General features: G+C 54.2%; 1 protein-coding gene and 1 long non-coding RNA gene across 2 annotated transcripts; one reads left to right on the top strand and one right to left on the bottom strand.

Annotated features, from left to right (window-relative positions):
* The first annotated feature begins 599 nt into the window (after window positions 1–599).
* LOC141374238 (uncharacterized) lies at window positions 600–2,906 on the top strand. Its single transcript, XR_012380984.1, has 3 exons — window positions 600–914; window positions 1,357–1,479; window positions 2,137–2,906. It is a non-coding gene; the product is annotated as an uncharacterized lncRNA (long non-coding RNA).
* A 7,643-nt stretch (window positions 2,907–10,549) lies between these two features.
* On the bottom strand, window positions 10,550–18,165 carry CLEC3B (C-type lectin domain family 3 member B). The gene is made up of 3 exons (XM_073901058.1): window positions 17,950–18,165; window positions 13,656–13,754; window positions 10,550–11,038 (listed from the first exon to the last, which is right to left on the bottom strand). The coding sequence occupies exons 1-3, from the start codon at window positions 18,047–18,049 to the stop codon at window positions 10,638–10,640; spliced, it is 600 nt and encodes a 199-aa protein (XP_073757159.1). The 5' UTR covers window positions 18,050–18,165; the 3' UTR covers window positions 10,550–10,637.
* Between the last annotated feature and the right edge of the window lie 702 nt (window positions 18,166–18,867).

Raw genomic sequence — 18,867 nt, 5'->3', positions numbered from 1 at the left:
GTCTTGAGGCCTATGTCCAAACTGTCCCGGCTCTCCATCCTGCCTTCCACTTCCAAGCCACGATTTTAGACTATGAAATGGACCACAGTGAGGACAACTGGTGCAAAAGATGCCAGGGCCTCACAGGCCCAAAGGGTGAGAAGGACGCTGAGGCTTGGAGTAGGATACCCTGCGGGCGACGCCTAAGGGAGGGGAGGGACCTTGAGACCAAGGCGGAGCGAGGGTGTGGCGGAGGCTAGGCTGTGAGCGTGGGGAAACGGAGGCGGCAGGGGCGTGGTGTAGGCAAGGACTTGCGGGGGGGGGGGGGGGGGGGGGGGCAGGAAGGGGGGGGAGCCGGACGGCACGGGGCCAGGCGGAGCCGGGAGGGGCGGAGCCGGGAGGGGCGGAGCCGGGAATGGTAGGGCGTGGTGGGGCGGATGGGGCGGAGCCGGGCTGGGCCGGAGCCAGGTTGGGGCGGGGCTGGACGGGGTGGGGCGGGGTCAGACAGGGGCGGGGCTGGACGGAGGGGAGACGGGGCGGGGCCATGCGGGGGAGGGGCGGGATCGTGGGGGGCGGGGCCGGGCGGCGGTTGGCTGGATCTCAGCAGGCGGTTGGCGCCGTTGGTCTCGCGAAGTCGAGTCGGTCCTCGTCCCTCGGCACGCCCGGCCCCTCCGCACACAACCGAGAACGGCCCTCTGGTCAGGGTGGGACAGCACGGAGGAGGCCCTGAGCCCCGCTCGGCCCTGCCCGCAAAGGCGCCTTGCACGTGGGCCTCCGGGTAGAGGGCACTGATCGGAGCGCAGAAGCGCGTTGAAGGCAGGTCTTAGGCCTCGGCGGCGGCGTGCGAGTGAGGAAACGCCAGGACCCCAGTCGAGGACGTGGGCGGATGGAGAACGAGCCCGTTTATCCATGAAACTGTGCCACGGGCTTGCTGAGTGAGTTTCTGGCGAACGTTTTCACCACTGAGGACAGAAGAGGTTTGCTCTAGCAGACACCTCACCTCACGGTTTGGGCCCGCTTTTTTGGGGAGGCGGGGGTGAGCATGCATCTCCCAACCACAGTTCAAGTCCGCAGCTCGGAAGGGTGGCGGTGTGCGAGGACGGCGAGGCTTCGGGGCCCTCCCGCTGGGGGCACTGGGCGGCCTGCGCACCTGCCCCCGCTCCAGCCGGGCGCAGGTGGGAAGTGCGGAAACCCATCCAGGCACCTCTCCGTTGCTCGTCTTCGAGCTCATGGCCCCTTTCGTCTCGTCCCTCCTTGAAAGCATCTCTTTTCCTAACAACTGCTTCCTCTCACCCGTTCGACGTTGGGCTGTTAATTTTGGCCTCTTGAGTCTCTGGAAGGCCACCCTCGTTATTGATCTGTTGTTTCTCTTGAAAGGCCTGTACATTCCTAAATTGGTGGCTGCTCAGAGAACCCAAGGTGGAGTCTTGGATAAAGGCTGCTGTGGAGGCTGGGCCCTGGCACCTGCTCTGGAGTCTAGCTTCCTTCTGACACATAAAGGTAAGGGGAACCCTTGCCCATCTGGGGCTCCCGCTTCAGCTCACACTCAGAGGTGGACTTTGAACTCCATTCCCCGGGGGTGGATGTCCCTCTCTCTTCTCCCTGACCCCTCCCTCGGTGCTTTTCTGCCCAATCTTGCCAGCCCCGCACCATTTCTCCCCAGATCTGTTTTCCCTTGGCTGAGGAATACTTCAAGGGCAGAGGATTCCCAGTCAGGATGAACTTGACCTCCCCTTTTCTCTGTCTTCTAGGTTCCATGTACAGCTCTGTTTCCCTCTGATGTTCTTAGCTCTTCTCTCTCCCTGAGATGATCAGACTTTGACCATCATGTTCTCTGTACCTTCCATTTTTCCCTCACCCTGCCAGTTCCTCCCAGCCACGAGCAAGTGCTCTTTGTATGCCGGCCCTTGGGCCCGCTTGTTCTCATCCTTGACTTGTTTAAAACTTACTTTGCAGGCCTCTGAAGGATACATGTAGCTCCACTTTTGTATGAATTGTTCAAGGCCGCAGAGCAACTAGTTAGAATTGGAACCAGAGTCAGGAGATTCATCTACACCTCAGCTGTATATATGAAGCCTTTTCTTTTCTTTTCTTTCTTTCTTTTTTTTTTTTTCGGTCATTGTCTTGCCTTCAGTTTCTTCTCTTTTTCGCTCATAGGATGGATGCAGCACCTTGGAAACAGGCCCAGGAGCTGAAGTCCCAGGACAGGCCAGTACCTGGCCACCTGTGGACCACTTGTCTCTGCCCACAGCCAAAGACCACCAGGAACAAAGTTGGATTTACTGATTTGTTGCAATGAGGGAGACTGCATACGTGTCTAGATGAGGAGTCGAGGGGCATCTCAGTCTGAAGGTGTCACAAGGGAGTTAGAATAGAACTTGTGTTAAGGACTGTGGGGGCAGTTCCAAGAAAGCAGGATCCATTCTATGATTGGGTATCTTGACTTTTATATAGAAGCTGAGACAAAAACAGCGGAGCTAAAGCTGTGGTTGGTAAAGAGACAGCCCTCACTTGCGTTAGCTGGGAGTGGGGGACGTTGGGTGGGTTTGGGGGTTTACACAGGGGCCTTGATTTTGTCTGCCCTCAGACATGACTGTGGAAGACCTTGCCTGATGGGACCCGTGAGATCGGCTCTATTCAGCAGCAGAACGTCGCAGTCTAGCTGTGAGCCCCAGGCTGGTCGGAGCCTGCTGCCAGGGACTGCTTTCCTCTTTCTCACTGCAAAGGCAAAGCCTTGACCTTCAAGTTGCAGCCTTCTCTCTATCCTATCTTATATCTTCCTGGTGGGATAAGGGTCATTTCCCTGGAAGAGGAAGAAGGGGTAGATGAGAATAAGGAGGGGGACTTGGGGTTGGGGGGACAGCAGCTTAGCTTAGAGTATTCATATCTCTGTCACCTGAACGGATCCAGGGTGCCCTTTCTCTCTCTGGAGAGAATGGGATTCCAAAGCCATGTTGGCAGGGGCGGCAAGCGGGGGGGTGGGGCGCGGGGAGGAGGGGGAATTAGGGTACCACTCATGTGCAGGTGCCTTCTGAATTATTGGAGGAAGTCCCAGTAAAGGGGTAGGGACGGCAGTAAGCAGGGGCCCTTCTTAGTACAGATAATCCTGACTTAGAAATACAGTCCACTCTCAGGAAACCTGGGGGGTGTGACCATACATCGCAATTTTCTGGTACTAAGTATCACTGTTCGATTACCGGGGATATAGTTTTGCTACAAACAGTCTGGGTTTATACAAGTCCATTTTTGTAGTGAAGGGAATCCATTACTTGTCTGATCCTCTGAGGAGCAGACAGCAAAATAGGATTAGAAGTGCAAGAGGGTTATTTGGGGAAACACCTGTGAGGGATCAAGGGTTTGAGGGAGCAGGAACAGGCAGGGGGAGCCCTCTGCAATACAGGCCCAGCCCCCCTGCTTAAGCAGAGAGGGAGAGGACTAGGAGGAAGGGCCCCAGGCCCCAGGCCGCAGTGCAATTCTGAGAAAATCTTGGCCAGGCCACTGGGGACTCTGCAGGCTGAACTTCCCCATTAGAGGAGTCCCCAGGGCGGCACTGGGTGGGAAGGGTGTGGCACCGGGGCCCCTGCCGAGCCCCTGCCGCACCTCTGCCTTGCTCAGTCATTGCCCCAGAGGCAGCCTGGCCTCCTGTCCTGGAGGCGGGGGCCGCTGGCAGCCAAGGCTGTCAGTCCACTCTGCTTCTTGCGGCCCACTCTCTTGTAGCCATCGGAGCCGCACCCCCTGGGTGGGGGGCGCACGGGGCCTCCGTCGGCAGCACCACTGAGTCATTGAACCAGCTTAAATCCTCCTAGAAGCAGGGGCCAAGATGGGATTAGACATGCAAGAGCTTTATTGAGGGAGATGGCCGTGAGAATTAAAGGGGGGAAGAGAGGAGGGGAGGAAAACCCCTACACAAATGTACAACCTGTGTACTGCTGGTGAAGAAATAAACTCACAGAAGAGTGTTTTCTTTAAAAAGCCTCCCTGAAGTCACGTGCACTGAATGTTGGCTTGGGAAATACGGTTTCTTTATAAGTCCCTGAATTTGGAGCATCAGACAAATAAGGTCTGCCTCAGCTATTTTTTGCCCGGCTCTTTTCTGTGAGGGCTTCGCTGGGACCCTCTTCTCTCACTGCTTCTTAACCTCTCAGTGGTGGGGATGGGGTGATTTTGCAGACTTGGGCTGTGGCAGCTGCAACCGGCCCTGCAGGCATCTAGTGCGTGGATGTCAGGGATGCTGATGAGCGTCCAGCAATGCACAGAACGGCACCCACAGCAAAGGGTTATCCAGCCCCAGATGTCAGTAGTGCTGAGGCTGAGAAACTGTCCAACCGATCCTCTTCACCCTCTGGCAAGGAAGCCAGCAAAATGGACTTCGTGGGGAGACCCCCGGGGCCTGGGGCCCCCTGGATGGAGATGCTCCTCCCGGAATCAGCCTCAGAGCAACAGAGCTGCAAAAAGCCTGGCATTCTGCTGAAGGCCAACCGGCGCTTCCTTTCTATTTAGATAGCGAGTTTTTGTTTAACAAGGGTCCCAGACCCCCAAGAGATTTCCAGAGATGTAGCTAAAGCACACGAAATGCCTTATATAAGTTACAGAAACTCATGACAGAAAGCAAAATGCTTGAACAGTTGATTCCAAGCAATATGCTTTATATGCAGTAACATCTGAGATGTACCCACGCCCGCCCTGACATTCTGTCTGTTGCATTTAGAATGTAATTTGAAACTTTCCCAGCCCATCTTGCTGAAAATCTACCGAGTTTGGGGGACTCTCCCTCGAAATTTTCCCTATGAACACTGGCTGAAAAACATTGAGTTCGCTTTTTCTCCTTCCTGTTGACCCTGTTTGTGTTTTGTGTCCCAGCCAATATGACAAGCAGCACCGAGGGAATTCCAGGGTGCAGATGTCAGGAGCCCTGTGTTGGAAGAATGGAACCCCACATTCCCATGTGTGTTCACTTAGTCTTTACCAAGGGAACGTGTTAGCACTGAGCACCAGAGATGCAGGTGATTTTGCCCTGGACTGCAGGGCATGGACATAAAAATGTCAATGCATGTTAAGTGTACTTCCGCCCCTTTCCAGGCTCCGCCCACCGCTACTCTGTCATTTGCCCTGGGAGCCCAACCAGACTGCATTGCCTGCCTGGACCCACTGCCGCCTGCCTTTCAGCTGGGTGCACCCAGTGGGAAGGAAGCACCTGCCAAGCTGGGGGGAAGGGGAGGGGGGACGGGGGAGGCCCGCAGAGGCAGGTGTTAAGATATTTCTCCCAGTCCCCCTCTGGGCGCTGGCCTGCATTTTCTGGCTGTGGCTGCATCCCTCTGCGCAGAGCTCTCCCCATGTGTTCCTGCTCTGAGGCTCCAGTGGCACTATTTGCACACCCACCCCTGCGACCCATCCTCCTGGCCTACAGCGTGCTCCCCACCGTGGCTGGCTTCAGAATGCCCCGCTTTCCCTTGCTCACTTGCTGAGAACGCCCGCCTCTCTAATTTTTATTTTTTAAAAAGATTTTATTTGAGAGTGCGCAAGAGAGCACAAGCGGGGGGAGAGGCAGAGGGGGAGAGAAGCAGGCTTCCCACTGAGCAGGGAGCCTGATGCGGGACTCCATCCCAGAACCCTGGGATCATGACCTAAGCCGAAGGCAGATGCTAAACTGACTGAGCCACCCAGGCGCCCCCATATCTCTCTAAATACAGGGGTCCTCACCGTGCTTTTGGAGGCTGTAAAAAGGACCAAGCAAGTTGCAACTGTGCAAAATAACCTTAATGATCCGTGGGGAAAATTACGACTGACCTTTCAAAAGGTTTGTGAAAACATTACCGTTGCTAAGAGAAAAAGTAATACAAATATTAAATTCACTAATTAGAAACAATACAGCCTTTGAGAAAGTATTTCTTTGGAAAGTCTTGCCAGGGGGAGTTTGAACAAGTGCCTTGCCTGTTCCTAACTCCCATCTACATTCCAATTTCTATCACGTTTCATTGCTTTGCTGCATTTTCATCTCTATTGGCCAGTTCCCTGTTATCCATCTTTGTAAAATGTCCCCTGAGTTCATCCGTGGGAGACGAGGCACCACAACTGCATGCTTTGCTGGCTGTGCGTGAACTGAGTAACCGATATGTAGTGGCCAGTCACCCGCTGTCTTGGAAAGAGGTGACATGACTGGTCACCGATCACACTGTGTATCTGCCGTTCACGTAGTGATTTCTGGACTAAAGAGCTAGCAGTCCAACTAGACCTTCACAATTGAAGCTTTATGCACTTGCTCACAGTTACTATACCAGTGTAACTGAAATTTTAACCGGCTTGTTGGGGGCCTGGCGTAATTTAAAATGATTAAAATTCGTGATAATTGAAATTCACCTAGATCGGACCGTGCAAAAGGAGGACTGCCCGTCGTCCTTCATTATAGTCCTTTGAACCCAGTTGGATTCTGCTTCCTGCTGAGACCATAACTGATACAGTGTGCAACTTAACTCTCCAGGGGAGTGAAAAAGAAAGTTTCACAGAATGCAGCCAGGGTCAGCCACGTTATGCCCTGTAGGCACAAGACTCCAGACTTGTTCTACCATCCGGACAGGGGCAGGCAGGAAGCACCTTGGGTGTCACGGCCTTCTAGATCTGGCCTCTTGAGGAAGAGGGCTGCCCTGGGAGATGACTGACCCAAAAGTAAGGCTGAGACAGCTGTGCTTAGGAACTAGGAATTTGTTGAAAAAGGAGCTAGGGCCTGACCCAGCTGCCCAACTGAAAACAAGCTTCTCCTGTTGAAAGACCCACAGCAGCAAGTTTTTGGGAACCAGATGAATGAATCATCATTTCTTCTTCAAAATCACTTAATTCTGCCTCTAGCTTCTAGTTCCCTCCCACGGTCAAGCTCTGGGTCTGCAGTGGCTCCATGCTTCAACTACAAACTGCTAGTTACCTACTATTTGCCCTTTCTTCCTTAAAGAGGTTTGATTTTATTTGAGGAGCAAAGGTACCTAAAGGGTTGTACTTCTCAGCCTTCTGTGTGGATAGGCATTTCACAAAGTTCTGGCCCATGAAATATAAGGAAAAGAGAAGGCTCCTTAAAGGAAGCTGACTGGAACTTTCTTGCCCATTCTCCCATATTCTTTTACTTGATGCCTGGAATGTGGATAATAATGGTTGGTGCTCCAGCAGCCATCATGGACCATGAGGTGATCTCAAAGATGGAAAGCACACACTAGAATGGTAGAATGGGAAAATAAAAGGAACCTTGAATCCCCTATGACCAAAGAGATGCCATACCAGCATTGGACTATCTACCTCCAGATTTCTGTGGTAAGGCCCTGTTATTTGGGATTTTTCCATTATATGCAACCAAATCTAATCCTAACTAGATAAACATGCCTACTTCCTACTGAAATTAACTTACACCAAGTCCTTCAAACTGAGCCTCTACTTCCTGTGAAAATCAATATAAAACAAGTAACCAAACTTATTTTGGTCAATACTGATTAGTGTGCATGGTATCACTGCTCAAGGCTTAGAATGGTGGGAAATGCAGACTGAGGCAGACCAACGAGGAAGATATTCTGGGGCTGATGTGTTTCTTCCAAAATCCTAACCTGGTAGCCAATGGTTCTCAACCACTATGGCTTGTTATCACCTGGAGAGCTTCAAATACCCCCAGTGCCCGGTCCCACTCCCCGGAGATTCGGATTTAATTAGTCTAGCGTGCAACCTGGGCATTGGATATTTTAAGTACCTCAGGTGATGCTAATGTCCAGCCAAAGTTGAGAACAACTGACCTAACCTCAACACCTACACCAATATTTCAAATTGTCCCTTTGTTTGGCATCCCCAAAGCTTTTGACACACCAGGCAACACACCATGGGAAAGAGAAGAAGGGGTTATGATTATGAAAGAGGTCAGTTCCAGGGCACCTGGGTGACTCAGTTGGTTAAGCGACTGCCTTTGGCTCAGGTCATGATCCTGGAGTCCCGGGATCGAGTCCCACATCGGACTCCCTGCTCAGCGGGGAGTCTGCTTCTCCCTCTGACCCTGCTCTCTCTCTCTCTCAAGTAAATAAATAAAATCTTTAAAAAAAAAAAAAAAGAAAGAGGTCAGTTCCAGGAGAATATTAGGAGATGTTCTTTCCAGGAGAAGTTGAAAATTTAAAATCCGCCTTCCTATCATTGCTTATATATGCCTTGGAAACTTCTCCCAAGTTTGTAGCTTGGAGCCAGGGCCAGGACCAGTGAGATGAGTGAAGCACTGTGTGAAGCACTCGCCTGGGGTACGAAATTTAAGGAAACACCAAAAAAATTGTAAAAAGTTTAAAATCTCAGTAATCATGAGAAATAATATTTGAACGTGAGATTTTTAAAAAATCAAAATGAGTGCAAGAAAATCCATGATAAAAACAAGATCCCAGGACAGGTGTACCCCCAAGTTTGCTGTCCACTGGTCTCCGTTCCAAACGGAAGAGCGTCTGTCGCCAATTAGCGATGCCTAACGATTCTCTGGCCCATACTGCCCCCTGCTGCTGGAAGCGGGAAGTGCTCGCTGCCTGCCCACGAGGCACCGCCGTGGAGCCTCTCCACCGGGACTCTTGCTCTGGAGCAGAGAGGCATTGTGCCCTCTTGCGGGCAGCCACCCACTTCGGGAACTTTGATAAGGCCCTGGTCACCTGCATCTTGCTAAAGTATAGCTGCGTGGGGGTTAAAAAAAAAAAAAAAAGCCCCAAACTGAGGGTGGCAAGGCCTAGATTTCAGTCTCAGCTTTGCCTCTGGGCCTGTCTTAAAACAAATTGCATCAGCCTGGGGCGCCTGGGTGGCTCAGCTGGTTAAGCGGCTGCCTTCAGCTCGGGGTCATGATCTCAGAGTGCTGGGATCGAGCCCCGCATCAGGCTCCCTGCTCTACCTCGGCCCGAGGCCTGCTTCTCCCTCTCCCACTCCCCCCGCTGGTGTTCCCTCTCACTGTCTCTCTCTGTCAAATAAATAAAATCTTTAAAAATAAATAAATAAAAGAGCCAACTTTTAAAAAAAAATTACATCAGCCTTCTGAGCCTGTTTCTGCACCTCACGTGGATTTTATTACCTCTTCCCATAATTATTGGATTACATGAGAGGCTTTCTGTGACAATGCCCAGTGGACTGCCTGACAAGTACACACAGTTCACAGTAAGCTCCCTCCCCATGGCCATGGAGCAAATCAAACTGTCATCAATGTATTACTGAAGGCAAGACACACTTAAAAAGACGGGAGAAAAAGGTGCAGATGGTGGAGTGATGCCATGGCTGATGGGACAAAGAAGACTTCTCCTAGGAGGTGTCACTAGCCAGTTCATGCCACGAGCTGGCCAGGAGCCCCCTGGGGTCACCGAGCCACTTTTCCAATGTTTTATTTCAGGAAAGTTCCAGTACGTGAGGCAAGCATCACAGTGGTGGTGGAAAGCCCAAGGCCCTGGGAATCAGGCCTGGGGTGAATCCTGGCTCTGCCACTTACTAGCTGTGTGACCCCGAGGGATGTCACTTAACTTCCCTGGGTGGATAAGATTTCGATCAAACAACGAACTGAAAGTTCCTGCACTCTGGTGGGCTCAACAAGTGGTAGGGGTCATTGCTAGCCCGGAGCCCTCCGTAAGGAGTGGGAAGGAGGGGACACACCAGACAGGCAGTGTTTGGTCCTATTGGGCTCCTAGACCAGCCCCCAGGGTGTGCTGGGGAAGGATGGGGATGCAAATTCTCCCGCAGGTGGCCTCTGCTCTTATCTTATCCCCCACCCTTCAGCCCCCAGCAGGACTCAGATGTCAGTGCATCCCTGAAATGGATCCACACAACAGGAGGGGCTGGGGGGTGGGGGTGTCACCCCTTCCCTGGCGTTGGCGAGATTCCCGGCACGCACAAGTGGAGTTTACAAAAGGAAGCCTGGACAAGGGAATCAGGGTTGTGACTTCCTCAATTTCCCAGCTTTGATAATAGCGCTGTGCTTAAGTAAGAAAATGCCCTTGCTCTCAGTGAGTGAATACACTGCAGCATTTCGGGGGTGAAGGGGAATCACATCTGCAATTTACTGTCAAATGGTTCCGGAAGAAATAAAAGGATAAAGCAAATATGGGGAAATGTGAATGTTTGGAAGGTCTGGGTGAAGGGTATCCAGGAATTCTCGCAACTTTTCTGTAAGTAGGAAATTGTACGATAATAAAAAGTTTTGCAAAGAAAAAAGGCAGCAGCCCGTCGGGGGTTCTCTGTCTCCCCTTATTCTTTTCTGTCCTCCTGCTGAGAATCCGTTGGTGGTGTGAAGCGTGTGTGTCCAGCTCGCCTTCCCTCTCCTCCTCTCTCCCCCTCCGCCTCCTCCCTGCCCCTCTCCACCTCCTCCACCGCCCCTCCCGCTCCTCCGCCCCTCCTCCTCCCCCTTTTCCTCCCCGCCTGCTCTCTCTCCCTCCGTCTCCTCCCCTTTCCACCTTCTTCCCTCCTCCTTCCCCTCTTCACCTCCCCCTTCTCCCCCCTCCCTCCCCCTCTTCCCCCCTTCCCCTGCCCTTCCCCCTCCTCCCCTCCTCCCCAGAGCTCTCCGCCCCGCGGGCCCAGCACAGGCGCAGCCACTCGTGGCCCAGCGGCACCAGCTTTATTTGCGCGGGCGCGGGTCGAGCGGGGGTCGGGGCTGGGCGCCCCCCGCAGCCTGCCCTCCGGCCGGGCGGCTACACGATGGCGAACTGGCAGATGTAGGGCAGCTTGTCGCGGCAGCGCTTGTCGAACCACTTGCCGTTGGCCGCGCCGGCCAGGGCGGCGCAGTTCTCGGCCTTGCCGCCGTCGGGCTGCGCCGTGATCTCCGTCTCCCAGTTCTTGTAGGCGATGTGGCCGCCGGTCATGTCCACCCAGACGCCCTCGGCCGCCATGTCGTTGAGGCCCAGCCAGATCTCGGCCTCGGCGCCCACGCTCTGGCGCAGGTACTCGTACAGGGCGTCGTTCTCGGAGCCCGTCTGCGGGGTGCCCAGCGTGCCCCCGCGCGAGATGCAGTCCTCGCTCGCCTCGTGGAAGGTCTTGGTCTGGGTGAAGGCCAGAAAGCACTTCCTGTGCACCTTGGTGCCCTTCAGGCAGACTGCGGGGTGGGGGGAGGGGGGAAGAGACGGCCATCACCCCAGGTCTCCAGGGCCCGGCGCACCCTCCTGCAGGCCCAGCCCACCCACCCCGTTGTCCCCGTGATCGCTGGCCCTGGACAGCCACACCCCCACCCCAGGCTAGTACTCTGATGGACACCAATGCAGAGCCCAGGTCCCCATGCCAAAGGTCGTGAGGCTAGCCCCTCAGCTGCAGACAGCCCCTAGCTCAAGGTCACCGCCCTTCCCCGGGTGCCACATCCAGTGCCTGGGGGATGTGCAAGTGTAGAGACAAGGTCAGCTCTGCCCAAGGCGGGGGAATTCTGAGGAGCCCCATCAGCATGGGAGGCTGTGAACCTCCAGGGAATGGGCAGACGTGGCCGGGGGGGTGGGGGGGGAACGATGGGACTGCCCTATGTCGGGGCTTTGTGCCAGGAAGTCCCCACCTCATCACCTCACCTCAGGGGGCTAGTGGCATCTGGGTTATATGGACTTTGCCCAAGCACAAAGCTTAGACTTGAGAGAACTCTACCTTAGAGCTCGCCTGGCAATCTCCGCCCTACACCTTCCATTCTACAGATGAGGAGACTGTCCCCCTGTTGAGACTGTCTCAACTTTCCCTCTGGGGCAGATACTATTGGTCAACCCAACCAACATCCATTCTCAACCCCCTTCTCCCTTGTCTGCCTCCACTGCAGGGGCTGGAAAAGCTTCATTCTTGCATCAAAGCTACAGGTGGTCATATGATAGAGCTCTGATCAATAAGGTGGGAATGGAAGACCTTCATTCTCCTGATAAATGGCTGGGCCACCTTTTCTCCTACATCTTGCCTTGAACGCAGTCGAGATGCCTGGAGCTGGGGCAGCCATCTTGGGACCATGAGGCAAAGCTTCTGAACAAAAACTTACAGCTACCCACTCTCAGACTCGCTTTTTGTTTAAGCTACTGCTAGGTGTTCTATTTACTTGAAGCCAAAACATGATAGACTCTTCCCTTCTAGAGCCCCTTCACTGCTATGTTAAGCAGGTTGTACAAAATCATGTGTTTGTCCGCCCTTGAACAAAAATTTCCTGAGTGTTGATATGTGGCAGGCACTATGCTGGGCAAGGTGGTGGAAGAGACAAGGCAATCAAACATGGCCCCTGTGGTCCTGGGGCTTATCATATAGCGGGGGAGACAGACATAAACCAACAAATGAAGAGATCATTACAAACTGCAATAAATACGATGAAGGAGAGAACATCATCTAGTGAGAGTTAAAACTGAGGAGTCTGATTGAGACAAGGGATTAGGGAGTCCTGAGTCAGCAATGCTGGAGGTGCACAGTAGGTGGATCTGGGGGAGCAATTCAGACTGCCAGAACAGCAGGTACAAAGGCCCTGTGGTGGGAAGGACAGAGTGTGGCCCCTTTAGATGGACAGAAGGCTGGCCAGTGTGCATGCTGAAAGGAGAGACCTGGGTGCGAGGAAGTGGGTGCAAACTGCCCAGTGAGAAGGATCTGGAGGTCTCTGAGGAGGCACAAGGGGAGCAGAGGGCCCAAGGCCCGGAACATGCTGTCAGAGAAGCATCAGGTGAGAGAGGGTGGCTGTGAGCACAGAGAGGTTTGTAGATTGCCCAAGAAGGGGCCCAGGTGATAACTAGAGAGGCAGCATAGCAGAGCTAAGAACAAGACTGTGCTCCTGCCAGCTGTTAGCAAGACACTCCGCGTCTTGGTGGGAAATGGAGGTGGGGTTATAGTAATAAGCTCACTGCATGGGTTTTCTGCGAAGGCTGAGTTACTGTTCGTAGAGCCCTTGGAGCAGTGCCAGGCCCGCAGGAAGCTCACGTGTGTTATCTACTGCTGTTAGTCTGTATTCTCTGGGCTCCCCGGTGCAGGGTCACAAAGGAGTAGGCGAGTCTGAGATGCTATGAAAGGAACATGGTGGAGAGAGAGAGAGAGTAGGTGGCCCAGGAGGAGATCTGACCTTGGCCCCAGGCTCTGCAGCCGAGTGACAGCGTCCATCCTTGCTTGTCTGATGAGTGCGGGGCCAGGAAGACCCAAACCCACGTTTCCTCTCACCCAGCACAGACCGGGCAGGCGGCTGCCGTTCAGGTCCTCATCTGTACTAACCAGCCAGATGAGCATGGGCAAGAAACAGGACCTCTGTGTGCCTCGGTTTCCCCCATTTAAAACAGGCAGGATAAACCCTGCCTCGGCATAATTAGGATGATGAAGAGTGGCAGCATCCGTAAATGTGCTGATGCAACAGGGAGTGAAGCTAACGGGGCTCCTTAGGGCTGTGGGGGCTGGCTGAGTGGAGGGTCCCCCGGGAGCTCCTTAGGAAGGCTCCTAATAGCTCCACACAGTGCTCCTGGGGCCACACCTCTGGTGGGTGGTAATGCATTCTTGTGGGAGAATTTTCGTCCTTGGAGAGCATTCCCATATGCACACGTGTCAGGGGATCTGCCCGAGAGGCAGCGGGCGGAGGAGAGGGCTCCCTGGACCTGGCGTCTTGGCCTACAGGGCTGGCCTGACAGCCGGGGCCCCGGTACTGGCTGGAGACTACAGGCGTGCTGTTGGCCTGAGCCCTTCTCCGGCCACCCCGGCCCGGGCCCCGAGGGGCTGCCGACTGCCCTCACCTGTCTGCAGGGCCTGCTGCTCCTTCAGCAGCGCCACCTCCTGGGCCAGGTTGTCCAGCTGGCTTTTGAGCTCCTCAAACATCTTTGGGGTCACAGCATCTAGGATGGAGACAGTCACAAACCCGTGAAGAAGGCGGTGAAGGATGGGGGCAGGGCTAGGAGAGGATGGGATAAGCCCTCGCTCTATCAACCACAAGGGGCCAAGGGAAAGGACGCCCCGAGACCTTGCCGTCTGGGACGACGTTCTCTCTGTCCCCGCTGACGGTAGTCTAGGTAATTGCTTGTGATTCTCCATCTGCTGGGAAACCCATCCTCCACTTGCCCCGACTCAAGTGAGACCCACGCGTTTGTTGAGGGGTGTGGCTAGGGGTCCGATGGGGTTGGGGTTGGCAGGGGCCGGGGGTGCACCCCCAACCACCCTCCCAGCTCCGGAGGAGAGCAAAGCAGAGCCAGACGCCCTTGAGACCTGCCCAGTTCCCTCCCTAGGCCGGTGCAACAGGACATGGACCAGCAGGGCATGCGCTCCAGCCCGGGGCCGAGTGTGACAGCACAGGTGCACGGGTGCATGGGCCCTGAGGTCACAAGGATGTGAGTAACCTGGGGTAACTTGCTCAGCCTCCCTGAAGTCGGTTTCCTCATCGGTGAAATGGGATGATAACGGCCCCACCTCAGAGGGCGCTGAAGAAGAGTGAAGCTAAGAGAGAGAAAGCATGTGAACGGTGCTTGGCTCACAATCGACTCTGGGACCCACGTAATGCATCTCTTCCATAGCCCCGCTTCACAAACAGGAAACCAGAGCCAGGATGAAGCAACTCGCCCAAGATCGCGGAGCCAGCAGGGGGCAGGGCTGGCCCGAACCCGGCACACACGGCTCCAGGTTTGATCCTCCCCACCCTTGGGACAGCACAGGAGCAGAGCCCTAACGTGAGCCGTCCTGAGCCCAAAGGCCTGTTGGGAGCTGGTTCTGCGGGAGCCAGCAGGGGCAGGTGGGAAGGGTCTGTGTGTGTGTGTGTGTGTAGGTGGAGGGCTCTGTGGGTGGACCCCGGTCTTACTGAAACCCCAGGGGCTTCAGGGGGAAGTGCTTCCATGGTCCATTTAGCTGTGCCTGCATGAAGTCCAAGGTCACGAGCGATGGGGTCAGAACCTTTGTCCACCCATAAGATGCTTTTGCAGGGGACTCTCAGGAAACAAATGCAAGCAAGAAATATACTTGTATATGCAGAATTAGTGATGTAATTTATCAAATATGAGGAAAATAACACCCGGATGAGCAAGGAAAAAAAAAAAAAGGGCGGGGGGAGGGTTTAGGGCTGGCAAACTAGCCTGGTGGGGTTATGTGTGCCTTGTGTTGGGCCTCTGCCTCGGCAAGTTCATGGCAGCTCTGTACCAGTCACATGATGTACCAGCACAGGGTGCCAGGTGAGGTTTTGCAAGCTGCATACTGCACAAAGGCACTCAGCTGAGGGGACTAGTGGGGGTTCATGTCTAGTGTCTAAGCCTTGCCCTGACTATGCTGGGTCAGATCAGAGAAAGGGGTGCCTTTCTACAATTTGGCAGCTCAGAGGGGTACCTTTGTAATTTGCATCAAGGTGCCCATGTGTGCAAGGGGCCTCGTCAAGGAGGAAGGCACCAACAACAGTGCTCCACCCCAGGAAGCTATAGGAGTAGGGAATGTCTACAGCTCTGGGCAAGGAGTCAGGAGGCCCTGTGCTACCCGTCTCTGTGTCTGAGCCTCAGATTCCTGATGCATGTGATTGAAATGGACGCCCTCTAGGTCCCGCAGTCCCTGTTCTGAGGGCCTGTGACCCCCTGTTGCGGCCATCCTGCCCACCTGAGCTTCCCTGCCAGGTGTGGCCAACATGGCCACTAGAGCTCCAGCCACCTGAGCCTTCCCCACATACCTCACCTCTGGCTGACCCCTATACAGCCAGCTAGGGATACACATGCCACCAGGAGCAGATGAGTTCCCATAAGCACCCAGAGCTCTCCGGTGACCCTGGAGGCCAGGGTGGGGGCTTGGCACACAAGCTGTCCTCTAGTCCCTTTGCCAGCCCCACCTATCTGTCCACCCCCCCTCACCCCCATGCCAGCCACTATGTAGCCCCTCCTCTGGACTCCCTCCCCCACTTTTGTGCACGGGGCCTACAACTAGATTATTCCTGGGATTCTCAATCCTGGTGGCTCCTTGGAATCACTGGAGATTTGTGGAAAAAGCAGATGCTTTGGGGCGCCTGGGTGGCTCAGTTGGTTAAGTGACTGCCTTCGGCTCAGGTCATGATTCTGGAGTCCTGGGATCGAGTCCCACATCGGGCTCCCTGCTCAGTGGGGAGCCTGCTTCTCCCTCTGACTCCCCCCCCCATGTGCTCTCTCTCTCTCTCTCTCTCATTCTCTCTCTCAAATAAATAAATAAAATCTTAAAAAAAAAAAAAAAAAGCAGATGCTTCCCCATCCCCTGACCCCTGGATCCGGCATTTCCCGTGGTGGGGCCCTGGCTCCTGGATTGTAACGGATTCCTGAGGTGGTGCTGGTGCCCAAGGGAGAACCACCGAGGTTCCTGGGCCGATTCGCACCTTACGAGCAGGGTGGTGACCCTTCGCTAGGATGCTCAGCACATATATTGGCCCCTCGGTGGAGAAACGCTCTGGAAGCATTTGCTGTGGATATGGACAGCAGGTGGAAGGAAGAAACACCAGGTGAGTCAGAGCACACTGAAGCAGGTTCCCACGAGAGGCCAGGGCTGGACAGAACCTTCCACAGGTGTCGTCAGCTGTTCCACAGGCCTCCGGGGTCTGGGGCCTCCAGGGGCCACCTCCATGGACACCCCCTGGGCCAGGTTCAAGTGTGACAGCCGGAGAGGTCCAAGTCACCATCTGGTCTGACCTTCTCCTTTTTCACATGATTACATGATTTGCATGATTAAATAAATACTAAATCTCTGGTAGTTGAGACATTAGCAACTGTTTTCCATATTTAAAAATTCTATAATTTGCCTTTGGAACTGTGCCTCTTCTACCAAGAACACCACTAGGTGGCAATTTTAGCTAATGCTCGCGGACACAATCGCGCGTGATATTGACTCTTGTCTTTCTCAGGAAAATTTTGCAGTAGTATCTGCATGTACCTTTTTAGAAACCCAAACAGTTCAAAACATTACAGTCTCCTTTCCAACTGAGATTGCCTTCAGCCCCCCAGTTTTTCTTCCCAGAGGTAATCACTGTCTCTAATCCTTGTGGATCCTTCCAGAAAAATCTGATGCATGTAAAAGGAAATGTGTATTTGCATATAAACCCGCTTTTCAAAATAAATGTCGGCAGGGTATCCATTCTGTTTTGAACTTTCTGTTAACTTTATAAACTAAAACTTGGAGGTCATTATCTGTCACCCACACGTCTGCTCCGTTCTCTGTCACAGCCCTGGAGGTCTCCACTGTCCTGAGGCGCCGTCCACAGTCCACTAGTCTGTTTACAGAGGAGGCTCAGAGAGTGGCCTGAGGACGGCCCACGCCCCCTCGCCTTGCCTCTTCCAGGCTCTTGGCTCTGGCCTCCCCTTTCTCTGCCTAAATCCACATTCTCATCCCGTGGAACTCTCTCTCAGAGCCTCGGAGCCCGGTGGGGGTGACAGCCCAGTTCATTGCCATGGCATTTCGCTAATGTTGTCTCAACACAGCCTGGGGTGACCTCACCACAGGCAGGGCTCCAAAGGCAGGCCCTGCTGCAGCCAAGGCAACCCAAGGACACCCCAAACCCAGAGGCAACAGAGTGAGCGCACACCCTCTGGCTTCTGACATCCAAGTTTGGGTTCCCAATTTTTGTTTTCTCAAGGCCGCTCACGCTATGTAACTGGGTCCTTTTTAACCCCCTATGCATTAAGTATATTCAAGGTGCCAGGCCTTGGGCTATGTAGCAATAAATCCTAAACAGACGCCTTTTGGCAAATGCCACTATCCCCATTTTATAGTGGAGTAACCCCAGGTTTGGAGATTACGAAGCAGAGCCCATTGGCATTGCCAAACCCAAGGTTTGATTTCTTTAACATATTTGGGGGGTGGAAATGGGGGGAGTGGGTGTCGGTTTAGATGAGATCGGGAAGGTTCTTTCCCATTCTGAGAGTCGGTGATCCTTACAATTCTGACAACCGCCCCTGACACTGGAGAACTCTCCCAGACTCCAGGGGGATTTCATGAAAAGTTCCCTGGACTTAGCAAGGAAAATGAAGGGAAGGAGCATCAGAAGCCATAAAGGACAGGGCGCCCTGCTCCCTGGAAGATGGGGAGGAGCCCTGCCCCACTCCTTACCTTTTGCAGCTTTCTTGCCCTTGGGGGTCGGCTGCTCAGTGGTGACCTGGGTCAGGAGCGAGAAGAGGCAGAGGAGCAGGTAGGCCCCCCAAAGCTCCATGCTGCTGCCTGGTGTGGCCTGGGTCAGAGAGCCGTGGCAGGCACCGCCGGGCCTGCACGTCTTAAGGCAGCGGCCGCCGGGACCTCTGTCCAGGAAACCCTCCCAGACGGAGCTGCCGGGCTTGCCAAAAAAAAAAAAAAAAAAAAAAGCCTGCAAAGGAGGAAGGCCTGGGAGAGCCTGGCTGCCCAGGGAACACCCACCCAGCGTTCTGGCCCTGCCTGCTAAAGCAGAATCACTGTTTTCTAGAATTCTGAAAAATACACGGTAGTTGTCCGAGCGCACATCCGTTGGGCAGGTACGTTGGGCAGGTGCAGAGGCATGCCCTTCCCCGGCCTTAGCTCATGGAGGCCTCACACCAGCAACGTGAGGGAAGCGCTGTCATGTCCCCATTTTACGTTTCAGGAAACTGAGGCTCAGGAACTGGCCCCAGCTACCCAGGGGCAGCACTGGTATTTGAACCCAAGTGGGGCGACTCCAAAACAGGTACACTCTGAGGCCTCTCTACAGCCTGACCTAGGGCTCGCTGCCTGATTGCCTGAATGTGTGTTACGATGATTCTGGAGTTCCATCTCTATACACTTGGTGCATCTTTGGGTAAAAATACCAAGCAATCCTATCCTTGCTTCACGTTGCTGTTTCTCCACCATCCTATCCTGAAGCAGAGGTGACCGCAGTGGGAGAGGGGGGAGCCACGGTAACCCAGAGTGGAATCAAAGGTGGAGCGGGGAGCAAAGACTGTCCTGGCCCAGCAGGGTGGAGGGGGGCGCCCCGGGGGGCGCAGAGGCCCCACATGGAGCATTGGGGTCCAAGCAAGGAGA

Source organism: Callorhinus ursinus, unplaced genomic scaffold (assembly GCF_003265705.2).
Source record: "Callorhinus ursinus isolate GAN/ISIS: 27379988/994484 unplaced genomic scaffold, GSC_fseal_2.0 scaffold15, whole genome shotgun sequence".
Taxonomy (NCBI): domain Eukaryota; kingdom Metazoa; phylum Chordata; class Mammalia; order Carnivora; family Otariidae; genus Callorhinus; species Callorhinus ursinus.
Note: the sequence above shows the minus strand (reverse complement) of the source record. Positions and strands in the feature narration are given on the sequence as shown.

Coding starts and splice junctions, on each gene's coding strand:
- CLEC3B (XM_073901058.1), bottom strand. CDS start 18,049: ATGGAGCTTTGGGGGGCCTACCTGCTCCTCTGCCTCTTCTCGCTCCTG. Junction 13,755..17,949: donor GGGCAAGAAAGCTGCAAAAG/GTAAGGAGTGGG, acceptor TCTCCATCCTAG/ATGCTGTGACCCCAAAGATG. Junction 11,039..13,655: donor GCAGCAGGCCCTGCAGACAG/GTGAGGGCAGTC, acceptor CCCACCCCGCAG/TCTGCCTGAAGGGCACCAAG.